Here is a 26752-nt window from a genome sequence, read left to right on the forward strand (position 1 = left end):
TTAGTATCTGTGTTTTGCTCTTCTACTTGCAGAATTTGAAAAATTTAATTCACATTTCCTCCCATAACCTTATCTATTGGATGTGTTCGTTATTTTCTAAATCTTCCTTCTGACTTATTCTCTTTTCTTTTCTTCTTTGTTTTCTTTTCTTTTCCCTTTTTTTATGCCTGCGTGCATCTGTGTGGAGTGAGGGAGTCTGAATTCTATTGTCAAGTTTTGAGTCTGAATTCTATAGCTCAGCTATGTCCAGCAAGCACTGACAAATCCTTGTAATCTTCACTCAGGTTCAAACAATTAAGCAAGGTTATCTTCTGAAACTATCATCGAACTTGAGGGGTGACTGGAAGAGGAGGTTTTTCATACTTGATAGCCATGGAACTTTGTACTATTACAGAAATAAGCGGAGTAGACAGCCGGTATCTAGCTGCCTTCTTAATTACTGCTGTACTTTGCCTTCCTATTTAGAATTATAAAAAATCTGCCACTTTTGGTTGATTGCTGTTATCATTCTGTTACTTATTCTTCTCCTTAGATATGACTGTTCATATTAATTGCATTTTATTAGCTAATATTGAATTTCATATTATTAGGGAAGAAGTAGGTCTTTTTCAAGTTGGAAATGAACATTGTTATAGATTTTCAAACATGGTAATCTTCTTGCGATTAGCTGGGTCCTTGAGTTTGAGGGCTACAGAGTTGGGTCCAAGAATGCCTATGCAACTTATTGTTGGACGGGAGCACCATCTCAAAGACTGATGTACAATTAGGTCTATGACAACTTGTATGTGTTAAAATACTTGTGTCATAATCATTTTTGGAATCCTCTATGTTAAATTAGTGAGACTATAAAAGATTAAGTAAAACATTGTAATGGTATTTGCATTCCAATGTGTGGCTGAATTAATAACGAAAACCTGAATGCAGTAGAAGTTGCAAACTTTCAATCTTTTGGAGCAGTGTTAGACCTGAGGCACGAAGCTAGGCCTTGATGTTTCTTATTATGCATATTTCTAAATATATGCTTGTAGGAGGAGTATATTAAGTTATACAGGAATTATATTCTTTGGAAATTGGAACATTCTCGGAAACTGCCGTGGAGTATCAATTTCTAAATTATTGTCATTTCATTGGAATGTTTCTTGAGTAAAGTGCATCCTGATAAACTTATTCTGAATAGTTTCCTCATGTTTAGTTCTGATGGTGAGGTTCTAAACGAAAATATTTGTCAATTATGAGTAACGCATCTGCTATCATCTTTTTAAAAAGATATTTTCTTTCTTTTGATACTCTAAGCAAGGACCTCTATCGCAACAATCAACTGGTGCATCTGAAGGTACTGGTGTTTTTGGTAGATTCAGGTTTGCACACCGAAGGACATTTTCTCAGGGTGAAGATAACCTTGGGTGCCATACTGTTGATCTTCGAACTTCAACCATTAAAATCGATGCCGAGCAGACAGATTTGAGGTTTTGTTTCCGAATAATTTCACCAGTGAAGACATACACATTGCAGGTAATTTATGAATGCCCATCTGGTAGAACTTGAGTAACAGAATTCTGTCTGTACAAACTACAAAGGCATATTATCTTTTCTCTCTCTCTTCATTAGGTTATCTAGTAAAATTTTTACCTGGGTAAATTTCAAGTTTTGTTATACTGGCCATCTCTTTGTTTGACAGGCTGAAAATGCAGCAGAACAAATGGACTGGGTTGAGAAAATTACCGGAGTCATTGCATCCCTTTTAAATGGTTCTTTTCCAATGCAGGTTATCCATTGAAATCTTGTATTCATCTCTTTTATCCACCTTGTTCATGTTCCATAAAATATTCCAGTTTTCATGAATATCACTGCAAGGGGATCAGGTTGACCAGGCTCCTATAGGAAGCTGTTCAGAACTGTATCTGGTTTTGTGCTTCTAGCAGTGTACAGTAGTTAAAATACTTTTCCTGGAACATTTTGTCCTTTGAGAGTACAAATTTCTAACCTCAATCCACCTGAAGACCAAAAACATGATCAAAGCCAACAAGAGGAGTTTGAACCAGTATTTTTTCTTTCCTGCCTTAAAATTGGAAACATTCATATCAAAGTCTACGGCAGTTAAAATACTTTTACTGTAACATTTTGTCCCTTGACAGTACAAATTTCTAACCTCAACCCACCTGAAGGCCAAAAATATAATCAAAGCCAACACGATGAGTTTGAAACCAGTATTTTATCTTTCCTGGCCTTAAAATTGGAAACATTCATGTCAAATCCGTGTGTCTTGCTTAGCAGTATCCCAAACTGTTTAAGAATTTTGCATCCAATGAATGGAATATGCTTCTTATTATTCTCTGGTTTATATATCAGCTTTCTTCTGGAAGATCAAATATGGTCAGTCGCAGCTCTGCTGATGCAAATGATCCTGATTCTTTATTACTAGAGGATAGAGCAGGTGCGGAAGTATACAATGATGTTTCCAGGCTTCTTAGGGGTATTCCTGGAAATGATTCTTGTGCAGAATGTGGTTCTCCTGAACCTGATTGGGCATCACTGAATCTGGGAATTCTGGTATGCATCGAATGCTCTGGGGTTCACAGGAATCTGGGTGTTCACATATCAAAGGTATTTTAATTGGAAACATATGACCTTAGATATTGCTTCCTCATTATTGATATCTTCAATTTCAGAGATGCAGTGTCTCACTGATTTTAGAGATTATTGTCACTCACTTTAGTAGTAACCTCATCAAAGATGAATTTCACTGCTTATACTGTAATTTTGAAGGAATTCTAGTAACACCTAAAATAGATTATAAGCAGGGACCTTTTTCTGGTTTAGACATTTTGATGTGGAAGGATTTTGTTTTGTTTCATAATGGTAAAGATTAGGGAAGCTTAGTATTTATTTCTGGATTTGTCAACATTTCCACTTATAAAGTTGGGTGAATTTTCATACTTTTGATCTCATCTATTCTATTTTGAGGCAGTTATTTTTGTCATATATTGAATCAAAGATAAGTACTCTCTTGGGTTAGGGAAGGAAAACTGTTAAAAGGAATAATAAATATCATCTTGCAACTTTGGATGTTGATGAGTAGTTCATTAGTCTTTAAATTAAATGCATAAGCATCATTTTTCGCATTAAGGATAATGGGACAAATAGTTGAACTGGAACAGGATCCACATGAAACCATATAGGAATTTGGGAAGGATATGTAGTCAGATGCTACATAACTTGCTGGATTTGTTGAAGCTTCTCAGCAAGCTGAATGGCATTTGAGTAAGAATAGCCAAGCTCTAAGAGATTGGCTTAGTAACAAAGTTAGTTGAGGATTTGAAATGTATGCCCTACTTATTCAGCCACTTAATGTAAGCTTCATGATGCACTGAAATGCTGAGTCATTGGCATTGGACCTAGATTAGCTTAATATTTTAATCTGCCGTTTTTTCTCATTAATTTCTGTTTTATGTTCAGTTTTAGTGAGTCAAGGGCATGTGTGTTTTGAGTTTAGAAAACTCAGAGCCATGTTAGTGGTTAGAAAGGCTGCTGATGTATCGTAGCTTAATTTGTTAAGCCACATCAACCCTAAATTGAGTTGTCACATGACTATTATAGGCATTACTTTTCATGGTTATTGTAGTGTGAGTGGTATGAGTAACCAAGTCTTATGGTGTGCAGTCTAGGTATTGTATACAAGTTCTTTTTGGATTTTATTTAAGGGTCTTATGATATATATTAGCTCAGTTTCTGGATTATCAAAATAAGAGATTGTTCTTCTTGGGCAGCCTGCTGGTGCCATTTGCTCTCTTCTCTTCATTTCTCTTCTCTTGTCTATCCTTCTTTCTTACTTTTGTTTATTATATTTCTGCATGTCTTTCTTTTGTTCCTATCCCTTTATTCAGTTTCTCTGCTGATTTTTCAATTTCTGTTTGCTCTTTGCAAACTTTATTTCTGCGATTCTAATATATCCACGACATAAAAATTCCATCTGCTGGCTAGTGTTCTAACTTCTAACAGCCTCTTTTTAGTAGAGTATTTCCTGATTGCACTGAAATCAATAGTTTAACTGCAGCTTTTCTTGAAACCTGTGCTTGATATTTCTCTTGAAATCAATTGTTTCATTCATCAGGTGGTTGTTATTTTGCATCCATCATACATAAGCAGATCTTATATTGTACATTAAGATTGCAAAACCCTTGTTCTATTTGCTGATATTTCTATACAACACTCAGTGATCTGTTTGAAACCCTAATAATCCTTTCTAGAAGGTCTCCGAACCCTCTTTCACGCAGATCTGACCTTGTGGTTGTATCACTTCATATTGACTAGGGTTTTAGTCAGTTGGGTCCTATGTTGGCATGTGTTTAATCCCACATCAATTGTGCATTGGGAAGGTCATGGGTACCAAGGTCTGAGGAACCGATATCGGGTACCGTACCAGTATTCTGGCGGGACGACTTGGTATGGGCCGTGTTGGGCCTGTACTGAGAGAGGGCATGTTGCCGGAGCTAGAGAAGGAGAAGAGAGAGAGAGCGAGTGGGGAAGGGAGGGAGAAGGAGAGGCGGCGGAGGGCTGCGGGGGGCTAGTGGAGGCCGCGACCAATTTTTCTGTTTCAAACGAAACAGGGGTCTGACTGTGGCTAAAAGATTTCAGAATTTTTAAGTGAAGTTGGTAAATTTTAATTTCGAAATTTTTAAGTGAAGTCGGCAAATCGTTTACTGACTTCACTTCAAAATTTTGAATTTTTTTAGCTGCGTGCGGACCCCTATTTCGTTCGAAATAGGAAAACTGGCTGCAGCCTCCGCTAGTCCCTTGCGGCCCTCCGCTGGCATCCGACGCCTCTCCTTTCTCCCTCAACTCGCTCTCTCTTTCTTTTCTCCTTTGGCTCTGGCAGCGTGCCATTTTTGCAGCTCGAACCATACGGGTGAGCCACCGGTATGGTTCGAGACAGTTACGCCGACCATGATTGATACTTAAGTAGGGCCAAGTACTATTAATAACCTTCTAGTTTGCTTTTGGATAACATCTTGGGTCATTATCTATGGTATCAAAGCTAACCAAACCCATGGTCCATGTGGGCTAGAGGATATGGGCATGAGCTGGTCATGGTGTTTGTGATTGGACCATTTCTTTCATGAGGATGCCAAAGCTTAAACAAGGGAGTATGTGAGGTTTGGTGCAGATGTGTGTTTTAGCCTTTTTGTGCACTAGGGAGGTCTTGAATACTTAATCAGGGCCTAGGACCTCCACTAATAACCTTTTAGCCAGCCTTTTGGATGAGGTCTTTGGAAAACTGATCTACCTAAGTTGTGAAAGAAACTAAGAAGATCCTTTTTCAACTTTCCCTTTGTCATCATATGATCATTATCTGTCAATTGAATCCGATCATTTTGTTAAACAAGTCAAAAGTCCACCTAAACTCGGCCTTATTATTAAATATGTTACCGGACCTCCCCCGCATAACCTAGTTAATAAATGGGGTGAACAGGTTAAACATGCTAAACAGGTTAAGTAGGTCTTAAACATGTTAAACAGGATGGGTCAGTTCTAAATGAGTTTTAAATGGGTTGAACAAGTTATTTGTTAAATGTGTCAAAACAAGCTAAATGAGTCAGGACTATAAACTTTACCTAACGGGTTTAACAAACAGGTTGGATCGGGTAACCCAAACTTGCATAAAGTGGGTTGTGTAATTGTATTGGCTAGTCGGGTCATAAATTGCTACCCCCCCCCCCCCCCCCCCCCACCAACACCAGCATACCACTCGTTGCCTCTATTTATTAGGCATGAAAGCTTAGTTTAGTTACATGGGGCCACTAGGTCGGCTTACTTCGGTAACTAACCTACCTTGGTAGTTGGATTGTGTTGGCTCAACTAGATGATTTTGTAGCAATGGAAGACATAGACAGTGTTAACCAATAACAAGACTTATATACATGTAATATCATTCAAGTAAATGGACATTTTCTTGAGAAATTACATGTAAATAAGAAAAGTATCCCCTATTTAAATTCAATAACAACACATAAAATATCAAATTCCTCAAGGATAAAAAATTGACTTCCCAACTTTCATTCAAAATACCAATTTTTGGCTTTGAGTCAAAATTTCAATTTTGAAATGTATTGGTATTTCTCAAATCCTAAAGTTCTATAAATTCTATCATACTTGCACCTTACTAAGATTCAAAAGTCTAGTTAGTAAAATCATATATGTTAGTTTTTAAAGCATGTGACTTATATTGGATGCTAAACAACATTAAACGCCTTGGCAGACTGATTCATCTTCAAAGGCCACACAAGTTTAACATATCTGTGTATGTTTCTAGTTGGATGTTGGATTCTTAAAATGTAGACTGCTAAGATCCAGTATACTAGATAAGGATGGATCTTTTGAGCTAGAAAGCTAGAAAGTGACTGGTAAATATCCAAAGTGTAAATTTATGTTTGCATAACAATGAACATGATGTTCAGGCCCATAAGGCACGGAATTGTTGTGTAACAGTTATGCCTAAGTGGCTCAAATGTTGGGGGAAGTATTCATGAGAAACCATTAAGGTTGCTAAAAAGCTCTTCAGAACATTAATAATCAGCTTGAGTAGTGGTGAGGAGACAACTTTGTTACTACTCAAGGCTTGTGCCAATAACTAGACAATATGTAAAGAACTCCTGAATATCTACTTGTGTAGGTTGAGGTGCACATAAAATTTGGTACTGGCAAGCTCCACTAGTTTGCACATAGAGACTGAAGAGGTTGGCCAATATGTTTGAACTTTGAAGTCACTCAAAAGAAGGTGATGCAATGACAAATGAATGACTCCACAAGTTCATTAAAGTGGGTTTATCCATCTAACAATTTAATGCCATAGAATGTCAAATAAAAAAAGGAAATTGAATAAGGTCCTTTGGTTATAATTTGATATTGTAGGAGTGGTGTAATATGGATCCAAACCCAAAAGGTCCTACAAACCATCTCTTGTAAGATGGAAGCGGATAATAATAATAATAGAGTAGATTCTCTGGTGGCTGACACAAGCTAGCTGATATCAATGGTGAATGGTTGGTTGTTTGGGCATAAAGATGGGAGTCATGAGAACAAATTTAATAATGCAATGAGGAGGCCATGTGTTTGGGTCGACCAAAAGTTCTCCTTTTTGAATATCGGTAATTATGTTGCCTACCTGGATCCAATTCCTTTTAACACAAATCTCCAAATAATGGGAAATGTGATGTCTTTTTGAATGCCATGTGATCAATTTGGTGAATACTGCTTGTCTTACAAAAATTCTTGAAGTACATATACCTTCCATATGATGCTCTCATATCTTCCTGATATCGTGTTTATGACCCAAAGCCATGTTCCAACTGCTTGTGATGTTCAAGTACATGCGCCATATTTTTATGTTGATAATACCCTTGATGTGTAAATTCCCAAAATCCCCTTAGGTTATATTTAATACTCCAAACAAATTGTTTTACTGCTTTCAAAATGGCTAGGATGGCGTAGAAAATTCAGTACCTTGTTTCAAGTCCAAATGTGTAAGACAACCATTTTGCCCTATGTGGGTTCTATGCCTCGGTCAATTTTTTTTTCATTGGTCTGCCTCCACTAGTATCTTACTATGGTTAGTTCCTCATCCAGTCATCATGTTTAATTCCTTGAAAGCTTGTGTTTTCAAGGACTTAGTTTTGCATGATTTGCATAGCTATGTTACCATGTAGCCATGTAAAGTTGCTTTTTTTTGGGCTTAAGATGCTTGAAGGTCATGTCTAACTAAGGTGCATGGACATCATAAATCCGTCATGACTCAAAAGAAGACCCAAAATGTGACGACAATCGAAACAAAATTTTTTATGGTATGGAAATAGAGAAATCTTCGATTGAATATTGGAAGAAAACTTGTTTATATCCAGAACAACCTAAACTATATACAAAATAATACATATATACTTTGTGTCGAAGTGCTATGTGCTATTAAAAATTTAACATCGTTTCCAAATGGTGTGAGATCAAGATATATAACTTCTTACCAAACTTTTGGATTAGTTATGAACTTATTGCAAAATTTAAGAAATTCCTTGACATTTAAAAGTTCAAATCTTGAGCCAACCCCCAAAAATCTAGAACATGATAAAAATCTTTAAAAAAATTTGGATGTGCTGGTTCGGAACTGGCACGCCCAAGCGTACCATGTGTCAGCACGGTATTGAAGTGGTACCGTACCGAACCGCCCGCCGACTGGTACGGGTCTCGGTACCGGTTTGATGGACCTTGGTATGGATATATCATTGTAGTGGTTCTGAAGCCTTTTAAATTATATCAATTCTTTCTCATTGGTTTTGATATGCCTTCTTCTATTCATGTTTACTGTTGGTCGGCTATCATGATACTATCTTCCTTGATTGATGTGTTAGCAACTAATGTATTGTTACTAATTTTTTGTTGTCACATTTAACCACATAATTGCTTTACTGGATATAGGTGAGGTCTTTGACATTAGATGTAAAGGTTTGGGAGCCAACAGTCGTGGATTTATTTCGTGCTCTGGGTAATGCTTATTGTAACTCTGTGTGGGAAGAATTGCTTCTCTCCCAAGATGAAAGGTAAAATTTCATAAAATCAGTGAAATCCCATAAAGATGTGTAATAGACAATTTACTATAAAATATTGTAAAAAAACTATATCAAGTAGTTATTCTTTTTTACATTATTGATCATACATCACCATCAATTTGTTTACACTCACTGGTTAAGGTTCTATTTAGTAAATTTATTAACAAACTCACTAGTGCATGAGATTGTTGAATAATTGAATTTCCAATAACTATTTACAGTGATTTCTTCTTCATGTGGAAATATGCCAGTCTTGTTGACAGAATTAGAGCCAAGCAATATTGTGACCTGAATAAGTTTAAACCTAACTGCTACCAAGTTGTGGAAATGGGAAATGCTAGTTTGTCTGAGGTCACATCCATTGTAGGGTGGGATGCTTATCTACAAGCTAGGTCCTAAGAGGGTCCTACTTGTCTTGCTAGCGCCTCATTTGGTGCTAGTTAAGAGAAGAAAACCTACATTTTGTGATAGATGTGAATCATGAATCCTTGTTAACGAGAAGGTTATGCATACTTCTAGTTTGTGTTTGGAAGTTTTGCACTTTCCTCTATAAACTGAGCTTTACAAACTACACCATTATCATAGAATTGATTTAGAAACAAATTTAGTGCCATTTTAGTTAAGAGATGACAAGCATTTACTTTAGTCGACGAAAAATATTAGATCTACAAGACTAATGTATCTAATTTGTGTTGCCAAATCAAGGAGAATAAAGGTTGACATTGCTATAGGCTGAGGTAGAATTCAAAAGTTCACAATAGGCTTTTCTAGTATCATCTTTGAGTTCTTGAAATGACGCTAATTCATATTTATGTCTACGTTTTAATCGACTGTTTTAAATTCACGCAGAATGGATGAAGAAAATAAGGATCTTCTGTCAATCCAAAAGCCTAGCCCGAAAGATACTATTTTGAGAAAAGAAAAATACATTCAAGCAAAGGTACTTCATTCTTGTGTTATATTGTCACTACTTAAATAATTTATCTGCTGGGCATTATCTACTTCAAGCAAAACAAATTTTTAACTGAATAATTTGTTTCTTGTGACTATCGTTTGGCCTTTTAGTTTGAGCAGATATCAAATCGAAAATTTATCTTGTATTTTATAAAATACTAATTTTAGATAACATAAAGAAGTCCTAGATAAAAGAAACTTGCATATAAAATCTCCAAATGCAAAACTAGCAAAGATAAATAAGATTCACATGATAGTCATGGTCATCGCACTTAACATGCTCATGACTAATCATCCCACCATCTACTAAACCTCTTATCTGAAACAGACAGATCAGAGAGTGAGTTTGACAACTTAGTAAGTAATTATAACCTCAACTAACTAGACCAAGCAAGTAAGGAAGAGATTTTAACAAAATTAACTTGTATAGCAATACAATGCTTTTTAGCAAAAATACTGTTTTGTAATCAAGTTCTGTATTTTTGAAATTGTCTTGATGTCAAAACATTCACAAATAAAGCTAAATTCAATGGTCTTATAGACTATGGCCATGCTTATCCCGTAACAGGGCCCAGAACCACATTTCACTTGTGGTGGAGGTCCAAAATGAAGGTAGTTCTATGAAAAGCATGCTCAGTATGCTGTTGCTGCAAGAGAATCCGCAGCTATTGAATCCGGTCTTTTGGAATCAAATGCACATGAATAGGGCTTAGAACCTTACTTTACTCATGGCTAGTTATCCCGTTGCGAGGGTTTGGGGTGTACCATATTAAACCGATGCAAAATCAGATCGCTATGGAGTTCCGGTTCCGAACACAATAGGAACCGATTTGAATGGAGCTTAACTGTCTGTTTCCGCACAATCGACTTTGTTCGGACTGATACCTCTCACTTCTGAGTTGAAAATTGAAGAGGGAGAGGAGAAAGGGCCTTCCCAACCACTTTCTCCTCGCTTCTTGAACGTTGGAAGGCTTGGGAGAGTGGGAAAGTGTGGAAGAGAAGCGGAAGGAGGGATTTTGCAGTCTAACAAGTTGGACCAAAGAAAGAAAAAGATAAAATCTTCTTCTTATCTTCTCCCCTCCTGTTTTTCTTTTAAGCTTAAAATCTAGGCCAAAAATTGCTAAATCAAGGGGAGATCATGTAAGATTTCTTTTCTCTTTTTTTTTGACGTGGTTTCGTGATATGCTATAGATTTAAAGGTGATCTATGCATTGATTCCAAAAATCATGAATTTTCATAGCATTTATAATATTTTAGAATAAAAATTTATTTTCAGTTCAAAAGATAGTAGTTAATTAATAATATTGAAAGATTTAAAGAACAACCTGTAGCATGCTTTCTGGGCCATATCTTGCTTGCTATTATTTTTTGGCAAGAATTTGTTTAAATTTGGGTATTGTTATGGCTACCAGGACCTAAAACCAAATTTAAATAAATTTCAAAAATATTGGTGATTAAGGCATACATATGGGCTGGACCAAATATATGTAGTAATCCTGGTGGGAGCCTAAATTAATCTGAATTAAAATTAAATCTTTAAATAATTAAAAATTTTTCTTAAGTGATTCAACTATTTTTTGCATTGCCATTTATATTCTCAAATTTTTACATGTTTAAGTACTTAAAAAAAATATTAATTCAACTAGAAATCATGAAAATATGGCAATGTGTTTTCCTAATTGAGACACTTTTTCTAGGATAACTCTTTTATAAATTACCATGTGCTTAAGTGAATTATATTATAAAAGTCACTAATATATCAAAAAATATATAATATTTTTGTTTTTAGAAAAGTGTAGACCCACAATGTATTTTGTGTTAATGAATGAGGTGGTTTATAACATATGATCATTAAACTTGCAAAAATGATTTTAACAAGGATAATGATATTGACATTGGTTGGGAGCATCATGCAATGATCTCGAGTTGGTACCCTTGAAAGTGCAAGTAGTACAATGCAGAAGGTTTTAGTAGCTGATGAAGCAGCATTTGGATGGTAGTTACTTTGATGTAACTACATTCAAGAAATGCCCTTAAGAGGTTCAATAGCTGATGAAGAAGCTCTTTCATGACTTTAGGGAGGGTAAGAAAAAGTATAGAGAAATCGGTAAAGATTGATTGTTGGGCAACTGAGCCACCATCATATCACTCCAAGGATTTAGAGGACTATGAGACATTAGATCTTTATGACATGGTGGCCCAAATTTAGGCTGCCATATGGGAATCTGAATGATCAATGGTAGAGGAAGTTGCCAGGCACGAGACAATTTGGACCCTCGGAGTATGAGGTTTTTGGTTTTGGGCTGCTAGGACCTATTTAGCCTCTAAGAGGAGGTTGTTAGTGAGAGAGCTTAGTAAGGGTGGATGCCAGATAGCATTTACATTTGGGGCTTTTGTTGGTAATAAGAAGGGAAAGAAGCCCAAAGATATACCTGAGGGGCAACCAGTTATGACTTGATGTACATGCCTTCCCCAACAAAGACAAAAGGCAATGTAGGATTGATTACATGGTGGTCAAGGATAAGAAAAGAGGCATTTGGAAAACTATTGCTTCTTAGGGGTTGTTTGGAGCCTTATAGTTGAAGTTGCACTGCAACTCAAGTTGCATTATAACTTAAATTGTAGTAGTTGTTTGGAGGAGAGTTTGGGGAAAAGAGGGACGAAACAGGAAAGGTTGAGAGGAGAGGGGGTGTGGCCATAAGGAGGGTGGAGGTTGAGGTGGAGGGGTTTGGGTGGAGGTCTTGGGGTGGTGTAGGAGATTTCCAGCACCAATAGGGGGTAGCGACAGTGGATTACCCATGAAGGAGATCAAACCTACTGCTGCAGCCGATCAGCTCGTTCCCTCACAAGCAATGAGCCTCCAATGTCGACATGGACCTCGAGTTTGGAGGAGCTCGAGAAACCCTCCTCGACGACTCTAAGTAGTTCTTTGTCTCCTTCCAAACCCCCTCCACCGAGCCCCTCACTTCCTGCTGCTTTTACGGTTCCCCCTCCGTTGATGATGATGACCGTGACACCTATCACTGCTGCATCTCCAATGCCTCCTTCACCATCCTCTCCACCCTTCGTGCTAAGATATGCTCCTGCCTCATGGACCCAGTCACAATCATCAACGACAACAAAAGAACAAAAAGTCCAGCTGGTTCCCTACCTCGTCCTATTCAAATCCAGCATCCTAAAGTCTAGCATCCTTGGCAAGGCCTAAGCTTCCTATGATGAGGATGACAAGGTAATCATAGTAAGGGAAGGATGCACTCACAGAGAATGGGTGCTCGGAGAGGAGAGTGCATAGTTAAGGGCACGAAGGGGTTGGCCAAAGGTGGCGGCAGGGGGAGGGGGCCAAAGTGAGAGGTAGGAGAGAAGTGGGTAGCAGTGATGCGGGTGGTGGTAGAGGGAAGTGAGGGGTCGCCGATCAGGAGGTTTTGGAGCATAGATGGCAAGGGCTGAGATATTTGGTGCCGAACCCAGGAGTGGGAGCATGAGGAGGGGGTGATTGCTTGGAGGGGTGCTTGGAGAAGGGAGCATGGAAGAGTTGGGGGCATGGAGGGGGATTTAGTTTGACTTGCAGCTTGCGGTCTAGCTATAGGCCTCTAAATATGCGAGTTGACCTATCCTGTAGTTGGACCTACATAGCAAGTTTAACTGTAGCACGCCAAATGACACCTTAGTTGTGCTACTACAACCATTTTTAGTAAATGCCATAGATAATGCTCTACTATTGACTCCAGAAAGTTAGTTAGGTTTTTGATCCTCCTAGATCGAGGAATATCTATGGTGACCTGCTTGATATTAACAAGGGAGTGCTGGAGAGATGGATAGCCTCCTACCAGAGCAACTGAGGCATATATGGGTTGACATGGATGTTTGATGGTTAGATCGGACCCAACAAGTGAAGCGTCATAGATTTTTTGTGATATTGTGACAAAAATATATTTTTCGATGAGTCAGTTGATGCTTTTGACGGGATGCATGCATTCTGAGCTTGGATTGGGTCATTGATTAATAGGGAAGCATCATATCATGTAGGTGGTTATAGATAATGGACCACAATGCAAGGTTATTGTGGATATATTGATTATCAGGAGGTGTCATGCATGTGCTTCTTATTGAATAGACTTGATGCTGATGGATAAGGCAAAGTTTGTGGGGTGAAGTAGGTGGTGTTGATAGTCCAGGCGATAACTATCCATATAGAGATAAGATACTGAGGCCAGCAATCGCCCACTTAGCCATGCATGACATTGCACTTTATAACCTCATTGAGGAAAAGGTAAGCCTATGCTAGATGTTCATGAGTGCAGAGTGGTAGGAGACTAGACATGCTCATAGTCACATGAAAGGGAGCCATATGGAGGGCTTAGTGACAAGCTAGCAGTTTTGGAAGTGGATTGAGAGGGTAGTTAAGTCACTGGCACCAATGTATTGAGTGCTCATGACTGGATAGCGGGATGTATCCCCAAATAGGTTCTTTGTATCATATGATGATGACCGCCAATGCTAAGATCAGGCAGGCAGATTTGAAGCATGTTGGTGAGTATAATATATCATCGAGGAGTGGTGAGAATGCTAGATAGGCAAGGAGTTGCATCTTGTAGAATCCAAGTACAATCCTTAATTCTTGCTTATTCTTATAAATACTATCGTGCACTCCTTTATTTGTATTTAAATCAGTTGCATTTCTTGGAAGCCAACCACCTCAATCGAAGGTTCCAATATAATGTCCGGAGATGGTGCTTGATGTGCCATTGCTGCTAGATGCTTGGAGGAGGTAAGTTAAATTTCATGAAAATAACATTTTATAAATTTAAGTAGAGATATGATCCTAGAAATGTCTGTGTTTAATAAATTAAAGCTTTTAGAGAGGGCTCCAATAGCTTTGGTGAAAAGGCAGCTATGGCAAGCAAAGATGATATGAATTCAAGTATTTTTGAATATTGACTCAAGCTGATCTAATATTTTATGATATATGGTGTCTAATATGCAATTTGCTTGATTGCATTTGCTGCTATATGGTGATCCCTTTTTGGATTGTCATTTAAAAGTCACAGGAGATTAGCAATCTAGATCCTCTTATAAACAGTCTCCTCCATTGGTTGCAAGCACAATTGGTCAACCTTCCCATTAATACACAACAAAAGAGTCGCCAGACACGAGATTGAATAACTTAGTGCGTCCATAGATGCAACTGAAATATGATGAGCCACCTTACAATGCCTTTGTATATAAGGATGAGTATCCCATGGTAGGTTGGCTTGAGGGTCAGCAATAGCCAAAACTTGAGCCCAATCACCTCATTGATCTGCTGGTATGATAGCAAAGAAAGCTGGGATCAAGGTTCATCGTCTCAGTACCGGAGTTTGTATTGGTACCATCCTATTACAGTATGGTACGCTAAGTTTGGGGGCTGGTTCGGCGTACCGATTATCAGTATGCCCCTTCGTACCACATACCGATATGGTTGGTATAGTCAATATGTACCAGTACTAACTAGTACGACAAATCTTAGCTAAGATGAATGTAGAGCTGTGGATAGACCAACATATGCCAAAGTCAGAAGCAACCAATGCCCAACAACTGGAGTAACCACAGAAGTCAAGGGGAGCTAGTTGATACTGGAAGACTATATTTATAACCTTCACCAGGAGATATGATATGGAGATGTTGAGGAGAGCTCATCATGGCATGTAGTCCAATTAGAAAGGTTGGACGAGTCAAGGTGGTGGTTTTAGTTGAGCCACCTCATAGAGCCAATCAAGTAGGGACAACTACGTAACGAGAGCAATTCGTCAGAGTAGCAAAAAGGGGATAGGAAAGCTATAAATCATTTAGAGACCGTTGGTGTGGGGCTGTTGCCCAAAAGATGCAGCCCAAGAGGGAGGATAAATTGGGTTTTTCAAAACTTTTCTTCTAAGTGCGGCGGAATAAAACAATTCTTAAGTAAATAACTGAAATATAAATGCAATAAACAAAGTAAGCAATGCACACACACAAACACAAAAGTTTTATAGTGGTTCGGTGCCACCCTGCAAATACATCCACTCTCTAAGACCTCTTGGAATTTTTCACTATAATCCTCTCTAATTACAGTGCGGTTGTTTTATGAGTTCACAACCCAACTCGTTTTTTTGGAATCACAACGAACTCGATTTTCACAGGATCACCAACTTACAACCTTACCCCTTTTATTTTTCGGGCTCACAAACAACCCAGTTGGTTTTTCTCAAGGTACACCAACCAAAACCTTTTTTCTTGTTGAATCTTCCTGATTCAACACTTCTAATTTAGGTTTGGAAGAACCTTTACAAGTGTAAGAATGAAAGCAGTTACAACAGCAATTAAAACAAAGCATTAAATACTGTAACAAAAAGAGAGCTCAAATAAATTGAACAATAAATGGAAGCTCTGAAGCTATTAAGAGGAGTAGACTGTGGATGAAGGGCCTTGAATGCAAGCTGCCAACTCTTCACTTGTATCACTGCTTTTGCTCTGACTGATTTTCTCACACAAAGATTTGGATCTAAAACTCACTTGAGGATTTTTACTTGGGAAGCTTAGGTACTCTTAGATTTCTCTTTCTTTTGATAGGCTATTTCCTCTCCTTGTTCTTGAGGTTCTCCCATGTGTTTATAAGCTTTGGAGAACCTTGGAGACCCAACTAGCCGCTAGAAAGTGGAAGAGAGCCTTTGAAATCTTAAAAACTAGCCGTTGGAGGTGTCAGCAAACTTGAAGTCGACTCAGCCATTCTGGGAGACGGCTCGTTTGAGATAGAAGACGTCTCGTGTTTGTTGGAAGTCGGCTCGAGATCGAGCTCTTCAAAAATAACATTCTGTCATTCTTTGCGGGAGACGGCTTGTGTAAGTCGGGAGTCGACTCGCATACTGTTCTTTCAAAAGTGTGTTTCTGCCTTTTTCCTGTGGGAGTTGGCTCTTGGAATGTTGGAGTCGACTCGAGCTCTGTGCCAAAGTTACCATTTGTGCCAGAGTCCACTCGAGGCTTTCAGGAGTCGGCTCCTTGACTATTTTTTTGGCGTTCTCTTTTGAAAATCATTAGATCTCTTGCTATTCTTCCTACAAAATAATATTTTTCTTGCAACACAAACATTAGTAATCATACCACAAAGTTTTGTGATCATCAAAATCAATTATAGGGTCAACAAGGACCCTTTTACTCAAACTTCAGACCACTAAGCCTTTGAACGACTCGTTTCTTAGATGTCCTCGCGATAAGAGTGATCATACTAATGGCAGTCCTAAGAAATCTATGAAGTGAGTCAGAGAAATATTAGTGAGAAATAAATAAATACCTACTAGATAGTGTATAAAGTGGCCGATGGATTCCATAGTGCAGTCTGAAGTCCCAATGACAAGTTGACCCTTCCTGTTTCTATTTTCTTCACGGACATACACACGAGGGGGGGATCAGGATTATTGGAACCAGCATAGTGATGAAGTTTTTTACAGTGGAAGAAATTCATTTAAATGTTTAATGAATGTATCAATACACAAAACATCTTCGGAATTTCTTGTTCTTGTCATGTAGCTTTCATTACTTATAGAACTTGCAATTATGCAAGTTTAAAGTGTAGTTTCCTGGGGACTTGTCTGCTTGAATAGATTTTCTGCTTGTCAGTCATATATATAGCTCTGGATGCTTAGGCGTTATTCTGAAGTTTATTTTTTCCTTGCAGTATGTGGATAAACTTCTAATTGGCAAAGAACCAACCCAGCCTGATATTCCTCCACAAACAATCCGCATTTGGGATGCAGTTAAATCTAACGATATACGAGGAGCATATCGCCTCCTTGTGGCATCAAATGCAAGTCCCAACATTAGATGTGATGAGGTCTGTAATGATCTTTATCACACTGCAGATACACCAACATCAAGAAGTAGAGGATTTATAGAGAGGAAGCAATTTGATCCCGCAAATTGTCAGAAAATTAAGGATTCTGGCGAGCCTGGAAGTTGTATGCAAGGTTGTTCCCTATTACATTTAGCATGTCATATTGGTGATCCGGTGACGGTGGAGTTACTGCTACAGTTTGGTGCTGACATTAATATCCAGGACTTCCATGGAAGGACGCCTCTCCACCATTGTATCTTCAAGAGAAATGACAGCCTTGCTAAGTATCTTATTAGAAGGTATGTACATGAGGACCTTTCTTTTCTATGGTTGTCTGGTCTTGCCAAAACTTAAATCATGCATGTTACTTGGCTTCTGTGGATAAAACAGGACTTGTCAACTTGATTATAAGAGTTTAGGATGAAGTAGATATTTGCTAATATACCTAAAACACAGCCAATGAATTAAACTCAAGTCATTTCTTGTTTTGAAAATGCAGTTAGATATTCGCGTGTAGTCATATAAATTTCTCTGATAATGTTATCACTGTAATACATCTTATGACTCGAATTTGAGAAGCAAATAAAGAAGTAAAGCACCATCTTATTGGGCATCAACCGATATTTACAACTACAATTGAGAAGCAGCTCAAGTAGGAATGTGGCATATTCAAATGTACAATCACTGTACTGCCTTGCATGCTAATGAAACAGAGAGAAATGACGACATGTTGAAACATGTTTTTGTTGTGAAGCATGCACGGTTTTGGCTGGGAGTTTGCCCTTATCGAATGAAAGTGACCATGATGCTTATCTGAAATGTTTACAATGAGATGGTCCTTATGGGTACATGATTGTTGACAAGGTAAAACAAGTGTGCTGATGGAAAGGATTGCCGAATCGGGCGGCCTGGTTTGGGCCAAACCGAGCCGACCTAGTCTCTAACCGGGTCGGTTTACTTATGGAAAATGGTTCCGGCCCCGTTACTATGGAACCGAAACTGCAGTAACACCAGCCGGAACCGGCCAGAACTGGACGAAACCAGATGGTTCTGTTCAGTTCGAACCGGCACCGAACCGGATCGGGCGTCGGCCGGTATGGCACCTGGTACCGGTTCGGTAATCCTTAGCTGATGGTCGAAACATACTGCTAGGAAAATTGAATGTTTCACATGGGAGCTAGGATGTGGACATTGAGATGGTGCATTAACATGATAGCTAATCTTAGGGGTTTATGCAACAGTCAGGACAAATGTTAAGAGTCAATAGTAGGACAGTCACTGAATTCTCTAAAGGCAAAGTGTTCGAAAATTCGAATCTGATAGTGGTTTCTGAAACTGCAGGGCTGACAAGTTTAACGAAGAAAACTTGTTTCCCAAGTATGCTTTATGAGATTTCAAGCAATTTGATGAACTTAGTCTCATGGTAGGTATCTTAAGGTCAATCCACAAATTATGCAAAAAAAGGCATGGGAAGCTAACATTATAAAGATTAGATTGGTTTCCCTTGGAGCTGCACGGTTAAGATAATAGATATGTAAGTTGTTTACACAAGAAATCTTAATAAACATTTTGTGTATAATTGAGTGAACAAATGGGAATCAAAAGCCCAAGGGTTATTTTTGGGTGAGGGAGTTGGCTTAGTGAAGTCAGTTTGGAACTTAATAAAACAACTTATGGTTGTACTGATCTACAGTTCAAGGATGCTTCAAAGGAAATCTACCATGAGCATGTGCACTGGAATGTTTAATATTTTACAATTAGTCATTGACAAACAGTGCAAGATAAGGTTCAAAAATATAAGTTGTTAAAGTCCTTAATGGTCGAGCTAACACTGCCACTTTAGTTGTTGGACGTAACTGACTTTTGAAGAAGAACAAGTGCAAAGGGCTTGATTGAGACTTACAGGAAACTAGAAAGTCACTCATGTGATGGCCAAACATGATAAAGCCATGGATGGAAGATCCTAAAGAAGGAAGCAAATAAGATTTGAAGGCAAAAGACCTAGAAACTAAAAGGATGAAGTGAAGCCTGAGGAAATTGGCTATGGGGTCTAACCCTAGAGTATATAAGCATGGATGATAAAACAAAGTAACCAATAAATGGAGTTACTCAAGGCTGGGCTGATATTTTTCATGAAGTGGTTGCGAAAACAGGCCTTCTGAACTATCAATATCATAGACAAATAAAAGTGGTCCAATACAAAAAAAATGTGCAGTTTTTAAAAGAAACCCAAATATTAGAACTAAAAGAAAAATGCCAAGCGATGCTAGACAGAATAAAAAGGCGCGATGGAGACTTCATAAAAGAATAATTAAGGAACAAAAATATGCACAGTAAGCAGTTGACATATTTCAATAATGTCATTCAAAGATGCTGGTATTTGACAAGATCAAGCACCCCAAAAGAGCTTTAGTATGTTAACTGTTGCAACAAGGTAATGACATTGATTTTATTGTTATGATTTTGTTTGATTTCTGCAAGGTCATTGTAAGATTCTGATTGCTGGTGGATAGCAATAGTTTGGTAGGTTGTATTTGCACAAACTTATAGTGGAGTCTAGACGTTGGATGTCAATTCTGTACTATAGTACCATGAGACTTTTGGAGGAATACTCTTTTAGGGTTTTGATAGTAATGAAGTTTTCAACCTTCAATTCGTGCATTTTCTGCAAATGTCTATTCAGACATGTCTGGGATGGCACAGAGGTATCTCGCAACCACACAATCTTTCTTGGCTTTTTAAAAGAATTTTAGTTGGGTAGATACCATCACTCATCAACTTTCCAATCTCTCATCGGCTTTCAAGGTTCTTTGTAGATGATTTAATGCATAAAGTTGGCTGTATTGGAAAAGATCGTCAACAACCTGAGTGAGATCTAAAAAGAAAATTGAATTTTACGGAAAACTTGAGACATGAATATCTCCCAAGTAATGTTAAATTTTTAGGAAACTATACTGATTATGAGAATCAATGTATATGCTGGAATCTACTATCCAAATTCTAAAATGAGTTCATTCATAATATTTGTTATTACTCAGGGGTGTGCGTACATCAATTAAAGATGGTGGGGGTTTAACTGCTTTGGAAAGGGCAATGGAGCTTGGAGCAATAACTGATGAGGAATTATTTATATTGCTTTATGGGAATGATTGATGCATGCAGCTCTACTCACAAGAGTTGGCCTTCAGTATGTCTCTTTTTACTCTTTATTCTCTTCATATCGTGCTACATTCGACCATTTATTATAAATCTAATGTAACATCCCAGGTTTTAAAAAAGTAATAAATCACAAAATAAAATGATGGAAGAATTCAGATTTCTATTATATGTGAGTCTGCAATATTAGACCCTGAGCATGAAAATCAAATTTTAGACTGGAAGATTTAGATTTGCCTTTGTCTTTTTTTCCATTTGATATGTCCAGTACATCACTATAGATTTCTGCATATTTTAATTTAACTTTGAAATGCAATGATTAAGAACTGATTCTGCACAAAACACAGTAGTGTACCCTTTAGTTTGTCTGCAGTCTCTAGTCATCTATATGTCTGCGTGAATTGGTATAACATCATGGTAACATAAATATTAAGCAGTTGCCACCTCTTTTTTAAAACATTTAAGAAAATTTTGAAGGAAAATATATTGAGATTTTTTAAGCTGATGACGGCTAGATGGTAAATTACTTTCTGTATGTGGTGGTTGTTAGGGTTATGCTGTATTTGATTGCCTATGTTGCCCAAACTAGTATAATCATAGTAGTATGTTAAACTGATCGTGGTTTATTATCATTTTAATTGCCAGTTTTACCAAATTCATTAAACAGGCTTTTGATGCGGTGCACTACTTTCTTTGCAGGGGGCTGTGTGACGCTGACCTGTCAGGGCTGCAAAGTCTTGTACTCCTACAATTAGAACAGGTGCCCATTTTACAACTGATCAGTATCATATACCTGTGATGATGTTCAAGGATTGTACACTATTTCAGCAAGGCAGTTGGAGAATGCACTACCAGTAGAGTGGTGCATCTCCAATGATATGTTGGTTTATGCATCAAGATTTTATTTGTATGCTGAGGTACATCACTGCCATCTCAAGCTAAGCTTTCTAGTGTCATCTTGTATATTCTACAGATGCATACCAATGTTCTTGCTTGCTTCTTTTTCTTTTTTTTTCAACTTACGAAGGAAAATTTCCTTCTCAGTAGCATTGTTTTCCCACAACCAAATGGTCTGTAACACCTGTACCAGTTCTCTAAATGATGGAGAAGGTACTGAATTATGGATATGGCCTGTTTCCCTTTCATGAACATTGATGATTCTGTTTGTCATAAGCAGCAGTATTTGCGTACATGACAAGCGCTAAGATATGCTTGATTTTCTCTATTGAACTTATCACACTCTTGATAACTTGGTGTCATCACAGCTGTGTAATTTACAGGCATCTATAATAGCATGAGGTTCTTATTGGAAAGTTGGGTTCATTTTGTAGGAAAAGCATAGACTTTGTCATTTGATATTAAATATGTGATTTTCAAGAATGCATTGAAAATGGATAGCAAACACCTAACATTTTAGACAGCTAGATTTTTTAATAATATATATTAATCTATAATATTGCTTTTAAAAGTCTAATGCTTTTAACATCCATAAGAGCATTGCAGACATGACAATTACTAAGATATGCTTGTTTTTGTTTCTTGAACTTATCACACTCTTGATAACTTGGTGTCATCACAATTATGTAATTTAAAAGCATCTCATAACAGCATGAGGTTCTTTGATTATTAATATATCACGTAATATAATAAAATATGATATTAGAATATTAAATATGTAAAATACTGTAGTGTAATGTAATATGTGTATTATATATTTTAACAGTATAACTTATCGCAACTACGAGATAATTTAATATAATATAGTATTGTGTATTATCTTGTACCAGTATCTAATTTAAATTACTTTTTCCTTGGTTGTTATTACATTGTATGATACTTGTGCATGGTATAGTGAAAGGTCATTTGTATTTGATACAAAAAATTGGCTAAGTCCTATGGCAAGTTCAAGAGTAATGCGAGGCTAAATATGTGGTTTACCAGGCTATGGCATGATACTGCAGGAGAACGAAAAGCTTTGTATATGTTCGAGCCCTTATATTAGTTTAAATTTAGCCAATCTTCAAGGTTTGAGTGTTTGTTTTCTATTGGAAGCAGAAAATTTGCTAAATCTTGGGAACTTGATTATTTACTCTTGAAGGGGTTGGAACTCAAATATTGGCTGTCCTGGAATTAAAGTTTTTTGTTGGGAGGTTTGATAAGAATAATCGAATGATTCACATAGTTTAAAATGTTAAAGTGGCAGAATAAATATCTGGTAGATGACCAATAACTACATATCAGTGAGAAATATATGTCTATTTCATTAAATTTAAAAAGATGCTATCATCATGCAAGTCTTGTTACAAATATTTTGTTACACATAGATTGGAAATGGGAAAGGAAAAATTTGTGCATGTACATAAATATTTCCAAGATAATGTGCCCAATCTACATAGATATAATCAATTAACTCATAATTAGAGCTGATCATTGGCTGGGTTTGAGTACAGAAAATGTTAAATTTTAAATAGGCTCAGCCCGAAGTCTAACTAAAAATGAATATAGTTTAGGCTCGAAGTATAAAAATCGGCCTAATTGGGCCCATCCTAGATTGAAGTCGGCGGTGCCCACCGACTTCAATTGGAAAATTATAAAAAGAAATTGGGATAGAAATAGAGGAGGATGTTTCATTCCTTCTCTGCCCTATCCTTGAGCGGTTGGGATAAGGCCCCCTTAGCTGTGGTAGCTAAGGATTCGTCGGGATGGTGCGAACAGCCGTTGAGCGCCGCTGCAATCAGCGAACGGTTGCTCAATTCGAGCTTGTCACCTCTTCCAAAATCCTTATAAATTCTTGAGTTCCCTTTGTTCGGTCTACCTCAAAAAGCTCTCCTCTTTCTCTCTTTCTTCTCTAGTAGCTACTGCACCACCTCAACCAAATGCTACTGCCGAACTCCTGTCTTTCCTCTCTAGAAGCCTTTTGCTATCTTATCTTCCCCGTTCCGAGCCTTGCCACTACAAAGCTCATTGGAAACCACTATCCCTGGCCAAGCTCTATTGTCACTACCGCCTTTGGTAACCCCACCTCCTTCATGTGATTACAAGACGAACCAGCCTCTTTCCTCTCCTCTTCCCTCTCTTCCTCTACATTTTCTTCTTCTTCTTATTTCTTCTTTTTCTTCCTATTTTATCCTAATTCATTTATTTATTTATTAAAAAAAATGATTTACTTTTCTAGCTGTTATTTTCTCTTTGGCTTTTAAATTAGATGTAGGGATGATCGGTGCCACTAACAACCAAAACCAGACCAGGCCCTTGATTTAATCCAGATTGAGATTCTGTCTCCTCTCTCTCTCTCTCTAGATAGGCACAGGGATCTTAGTGAAAGCCTTGTTTTTCTTCTTGCTCGAATCTAAGTTGATCTTGGCTTAGGGATCTAAATTTCTTTTTGAAATTTGGCCACTATTAATCTTTTTTGAGTCCCCTAAATCATGTTTGAATCTGACTAGTTAAGTTCACCTTCCTCGCATCGAGCAGGTAGTCGGGTATTGCTACTTGACTAATCTGATTTAGGGGTATGGGATTGTATCCTCAATAGTATTTTAATTTTTGACTTTGCTTAGCTTCTAAGATGATGATGAATTATTTTAATAATATTAAAATAGGTGAACCCGGTCCGTCTAATTGAAGTGGAATTTCGAAGCAAGAAAAGGTACGTAATCTAGTGCTCCAAAGTGTATTTTCTAAATTTTTGGTAAAATAAAAATTAAATTTAATTATAATATCTATTTGATACTTGTTAAATGGGTCAGACATGTTACTGTTATGATTGGAATTATTATATTATAAAATTTAAAAATATAATTGGGTAAATTATGAAATTTGTTTTATATGTATATATTCTCAATACGGCTATGATCTGGCCCCACCAATGAGGATTATTCGTTAGCCTTGTCGACTTATAATCTGAGAAATTGGTTTCGACACCGAACCACCAATGATTAGAATAGTGGTATTTGGACACCGAACCACCGATAGTTAAGAGTAGTAGCATTTGGCACTGTGCATTCTGACCCATACCACTAGATTATATGGCCGATATTGGGTTTCTATTATTAGTTTATAAAAATAATAGTAAACTTCAAAAAACATAATTGTATTATTCGAATATTGATTTATTTTCAGTCAATATCTTGAGCTTTAACTACTTATTTTTTTGCATGCTTAAACCCCACTTTAGGGTATTATGTTGTTTATTGGGCCAGTATAGTTCATTATCTTTTTTTTTTCTATATTTTTCAGATCCAGATTCATGATTGCTTGGGACTTGGGGGAGTGCACTAGATCTTCTAAAGATATTCTCTGTTTTTTTTTTGGAGTTATAGTTAGACTATTTATACTAGTTAGAATATTTTTATTTGATTTGAATAAATAATTAAGCATATGCTGGCTTATATCACTTTGGAATAATTGACTGTAAAAATTATTTGTATAAGATTTTGATTAAATTAATTTTCAAGAATTGTTTCTTTGATATGATCTATAACTTTACATGATTGTATGGTCCGCCATTCAGGCATGTGGCGCCTGTTACGCTTTGGCTTCAGGATGTGACACGAAGCCCGGCCTACGATCATCTCTGCTCCCAATCTTGAAACAAAAATTTAGTGAATTGAAGGACATAATTCATGATTTCCTGTTTTGAAACCAAAATAACGGGAAAATCATCTTAACAATGTCCGAAGTATGTCGACCTCCTGTTGGCAACTTGTTATCAAAGGATGACGCTTCTTCAAAGGAAAAGATGCACAAATCATGAGTTAGCTTGTCGGTCCCCTAAACATTTTCAGATTAGTTATATTAAAATAAAATGCAAGTGCGTATATTATTAAATATTCGGAAATATAAACTAGTGCATCATTACCCCTCATTGAATTGCATCAGTTGCCATTCAGCCATCCAAACTTGTAATCAATCCTTACCAAAACAACTAAAAGCCAACATAACACCAACATTATGAAAATGGAATCAAGATCAAAAGCAATGGTAAATATGAGATATGGAAAAATCACAATAAAGCAAATTGTTGTTGTAAAACCATGCCAAAATAAGCTTTCAATCAAATGTTAGTTAAAATGGATATAAAAATAAATTGGTTGGTAGTTGTTTAAATTGAAATAAATAACATTAACTAAAATTGGAAGGAAATATGTTTGGTGCTATCATTGAAAAAGCAGAATAACTTTTATCAAGCAGAAAAACAGAGAAAATATAATATGGCTAGAGCTGTAGATGGTTGTCTTGGACCTATGTGGATCATCGTATGAAATTCGGCGGCTGATCTCATCGATATGTATATATACATCCATACTAAAACCGATCAGCTCCACTGTTGTCATTGGTTGGCCCCCTCCTCTCTGATTGCCAAACCATTTAGCTTAGTTGGACTACCCTAGTTGCAGTCTGTAACAATACATCGGCTTGGTATTGTATTGTAAAAATCTCCACACAATCCACATAAAAATTAGCATCTTACAGTAACAATGCTAGAGAACCATTTGCATGATGTATAGTGTAGACTAGATGACATGCAAATGCATTAAGGCCGAAAGTACGTATAAATCCTCATACACACAGATATGACTCATAGCAAGTGCCAAATAAAGTCGAAGTACGTCCGTAGGTCCACAAATAGTCTTAGCAGTCTATAATCTACAAAAGTCTAATACCGTGATAGCCAAAACATGAAGTGCCAATGTATGACCCAGTAAACTAGGCCCGGTCCACTTGACCGGTCCAGTTCTTTTGGCCCGATGGAAGTCTCCTTCGTCCCCGCGATGGTTGGATGGAATCCGACTCTAAGCTGAATTCTGGTCACAACCAGCCCTATTTAGAGGCCAACTTGACTCCTTTCTCATGCTCACCGAAGATCCAAGCTTGAATAGAGCTTTTCACCGGAGATTTTCTTAGTTTTTCTCTTAGAATGCTGGCCGTTACTGATGCTGTTGTCGCTGCCATTCACTGCTGGAAACATGGTAAGGTCCCTGCTAGCTTTGATCTATCTTTCTCCTCCTCCTTTCGGACTCTTTAGAGCTTTGATTCCAGTTGGTGATCGCCGGATTTTGCTCAAAAAAGGGATGCTCTACTTCTCCTATTTTCGGAAACTAGCCTCTTTCTCTTTCGATTTCGGCTATTTCTACCGCCAGTGCTCGTCGCTGAGATTTCCCTTCGGTTCCCCATGGTACCTTATGGCCTTGGCTGCTGGCCG

The 26752-nt window shown here is 37.4% G+C and overlaps 1 protein-coding gene and 1 long non-coding RNA gene across 3 annotated transcripts in view; both read left to right on the top strand.

The window, feature by feature from the left end:
- Window positions 1-21717, top strand: part of LOC103719139 (ADP-ribosylation factor GTPase-activating protein AGD2-like) — a 35969-nt gene extending 14252 nt beyond the window's left edge. For both annotated transcript variants that reach the window (XM_008808241.6, XM_088717873.2), the window contains 9 exons: window positions 285-416; window positions 1294-1512; window positions 1679-1765; window positions 2350-2604; window positions 8464-8585; window positions 9444-9534; window positions 17236-17690; window positions 20430-20578; window positions 21247-21717. In XM_008808241.6, the coding sequence (XP_008806463.6) occupies window positions 285-416; window positions 1294-1512; window positions 1679-1765; window positions 2350-2604; window positions 8464-8585; window positions 9444-9534; window positions 17236-17690; window positions 20430-20544 (1476 nt within the window). In that variant the 3' untranslated portion in view covers window positions 20545-20578; window positions 21247-21717. The remainder of the gene's footprint in view (window positions 1-284; window positions 417-1293; window positions 1513-1678; window positions 1766-2349; window positions 2605-8463; window positions 8586-9443; window positions 9535-17235; window positions 17691-20429; window positions 20579-21246) is intronic.
- Window positions 21718-23922: 2205 nt separating this feature from the next.
- Window positions 23923-24872, top strand: LOC149767927 (uncharacterized). Its single transcript, XR_016399784.1, has 3 exons — window positions 23923-24059; window positions 24150-24196; window positions 24787-24872. It is a non-coding gene; the product is annotated as an uncharacterized LOC149767927 (long non-coding RNA).
- The last annotated feature ends 1880 nt before the right edge of the window (window positions 24873-26752 follow it).

Source organism: Phoenix dactylifera, chromosome 3, assembly GCF_051530095.1.
Source record: "Phoenix dactylifera cultivar Ajwa chromosome 3, Ajwa_hap1_PhDact_Kaust_v1.1, whole genome shotgun sequence".
Taxonomy (NCBI): Eukaryota; Viridiplantae; Streptophyta; class Magnoliopsida; order Arecales; family Arecaceae; genus Phoenix; species Phoenix dactylifera.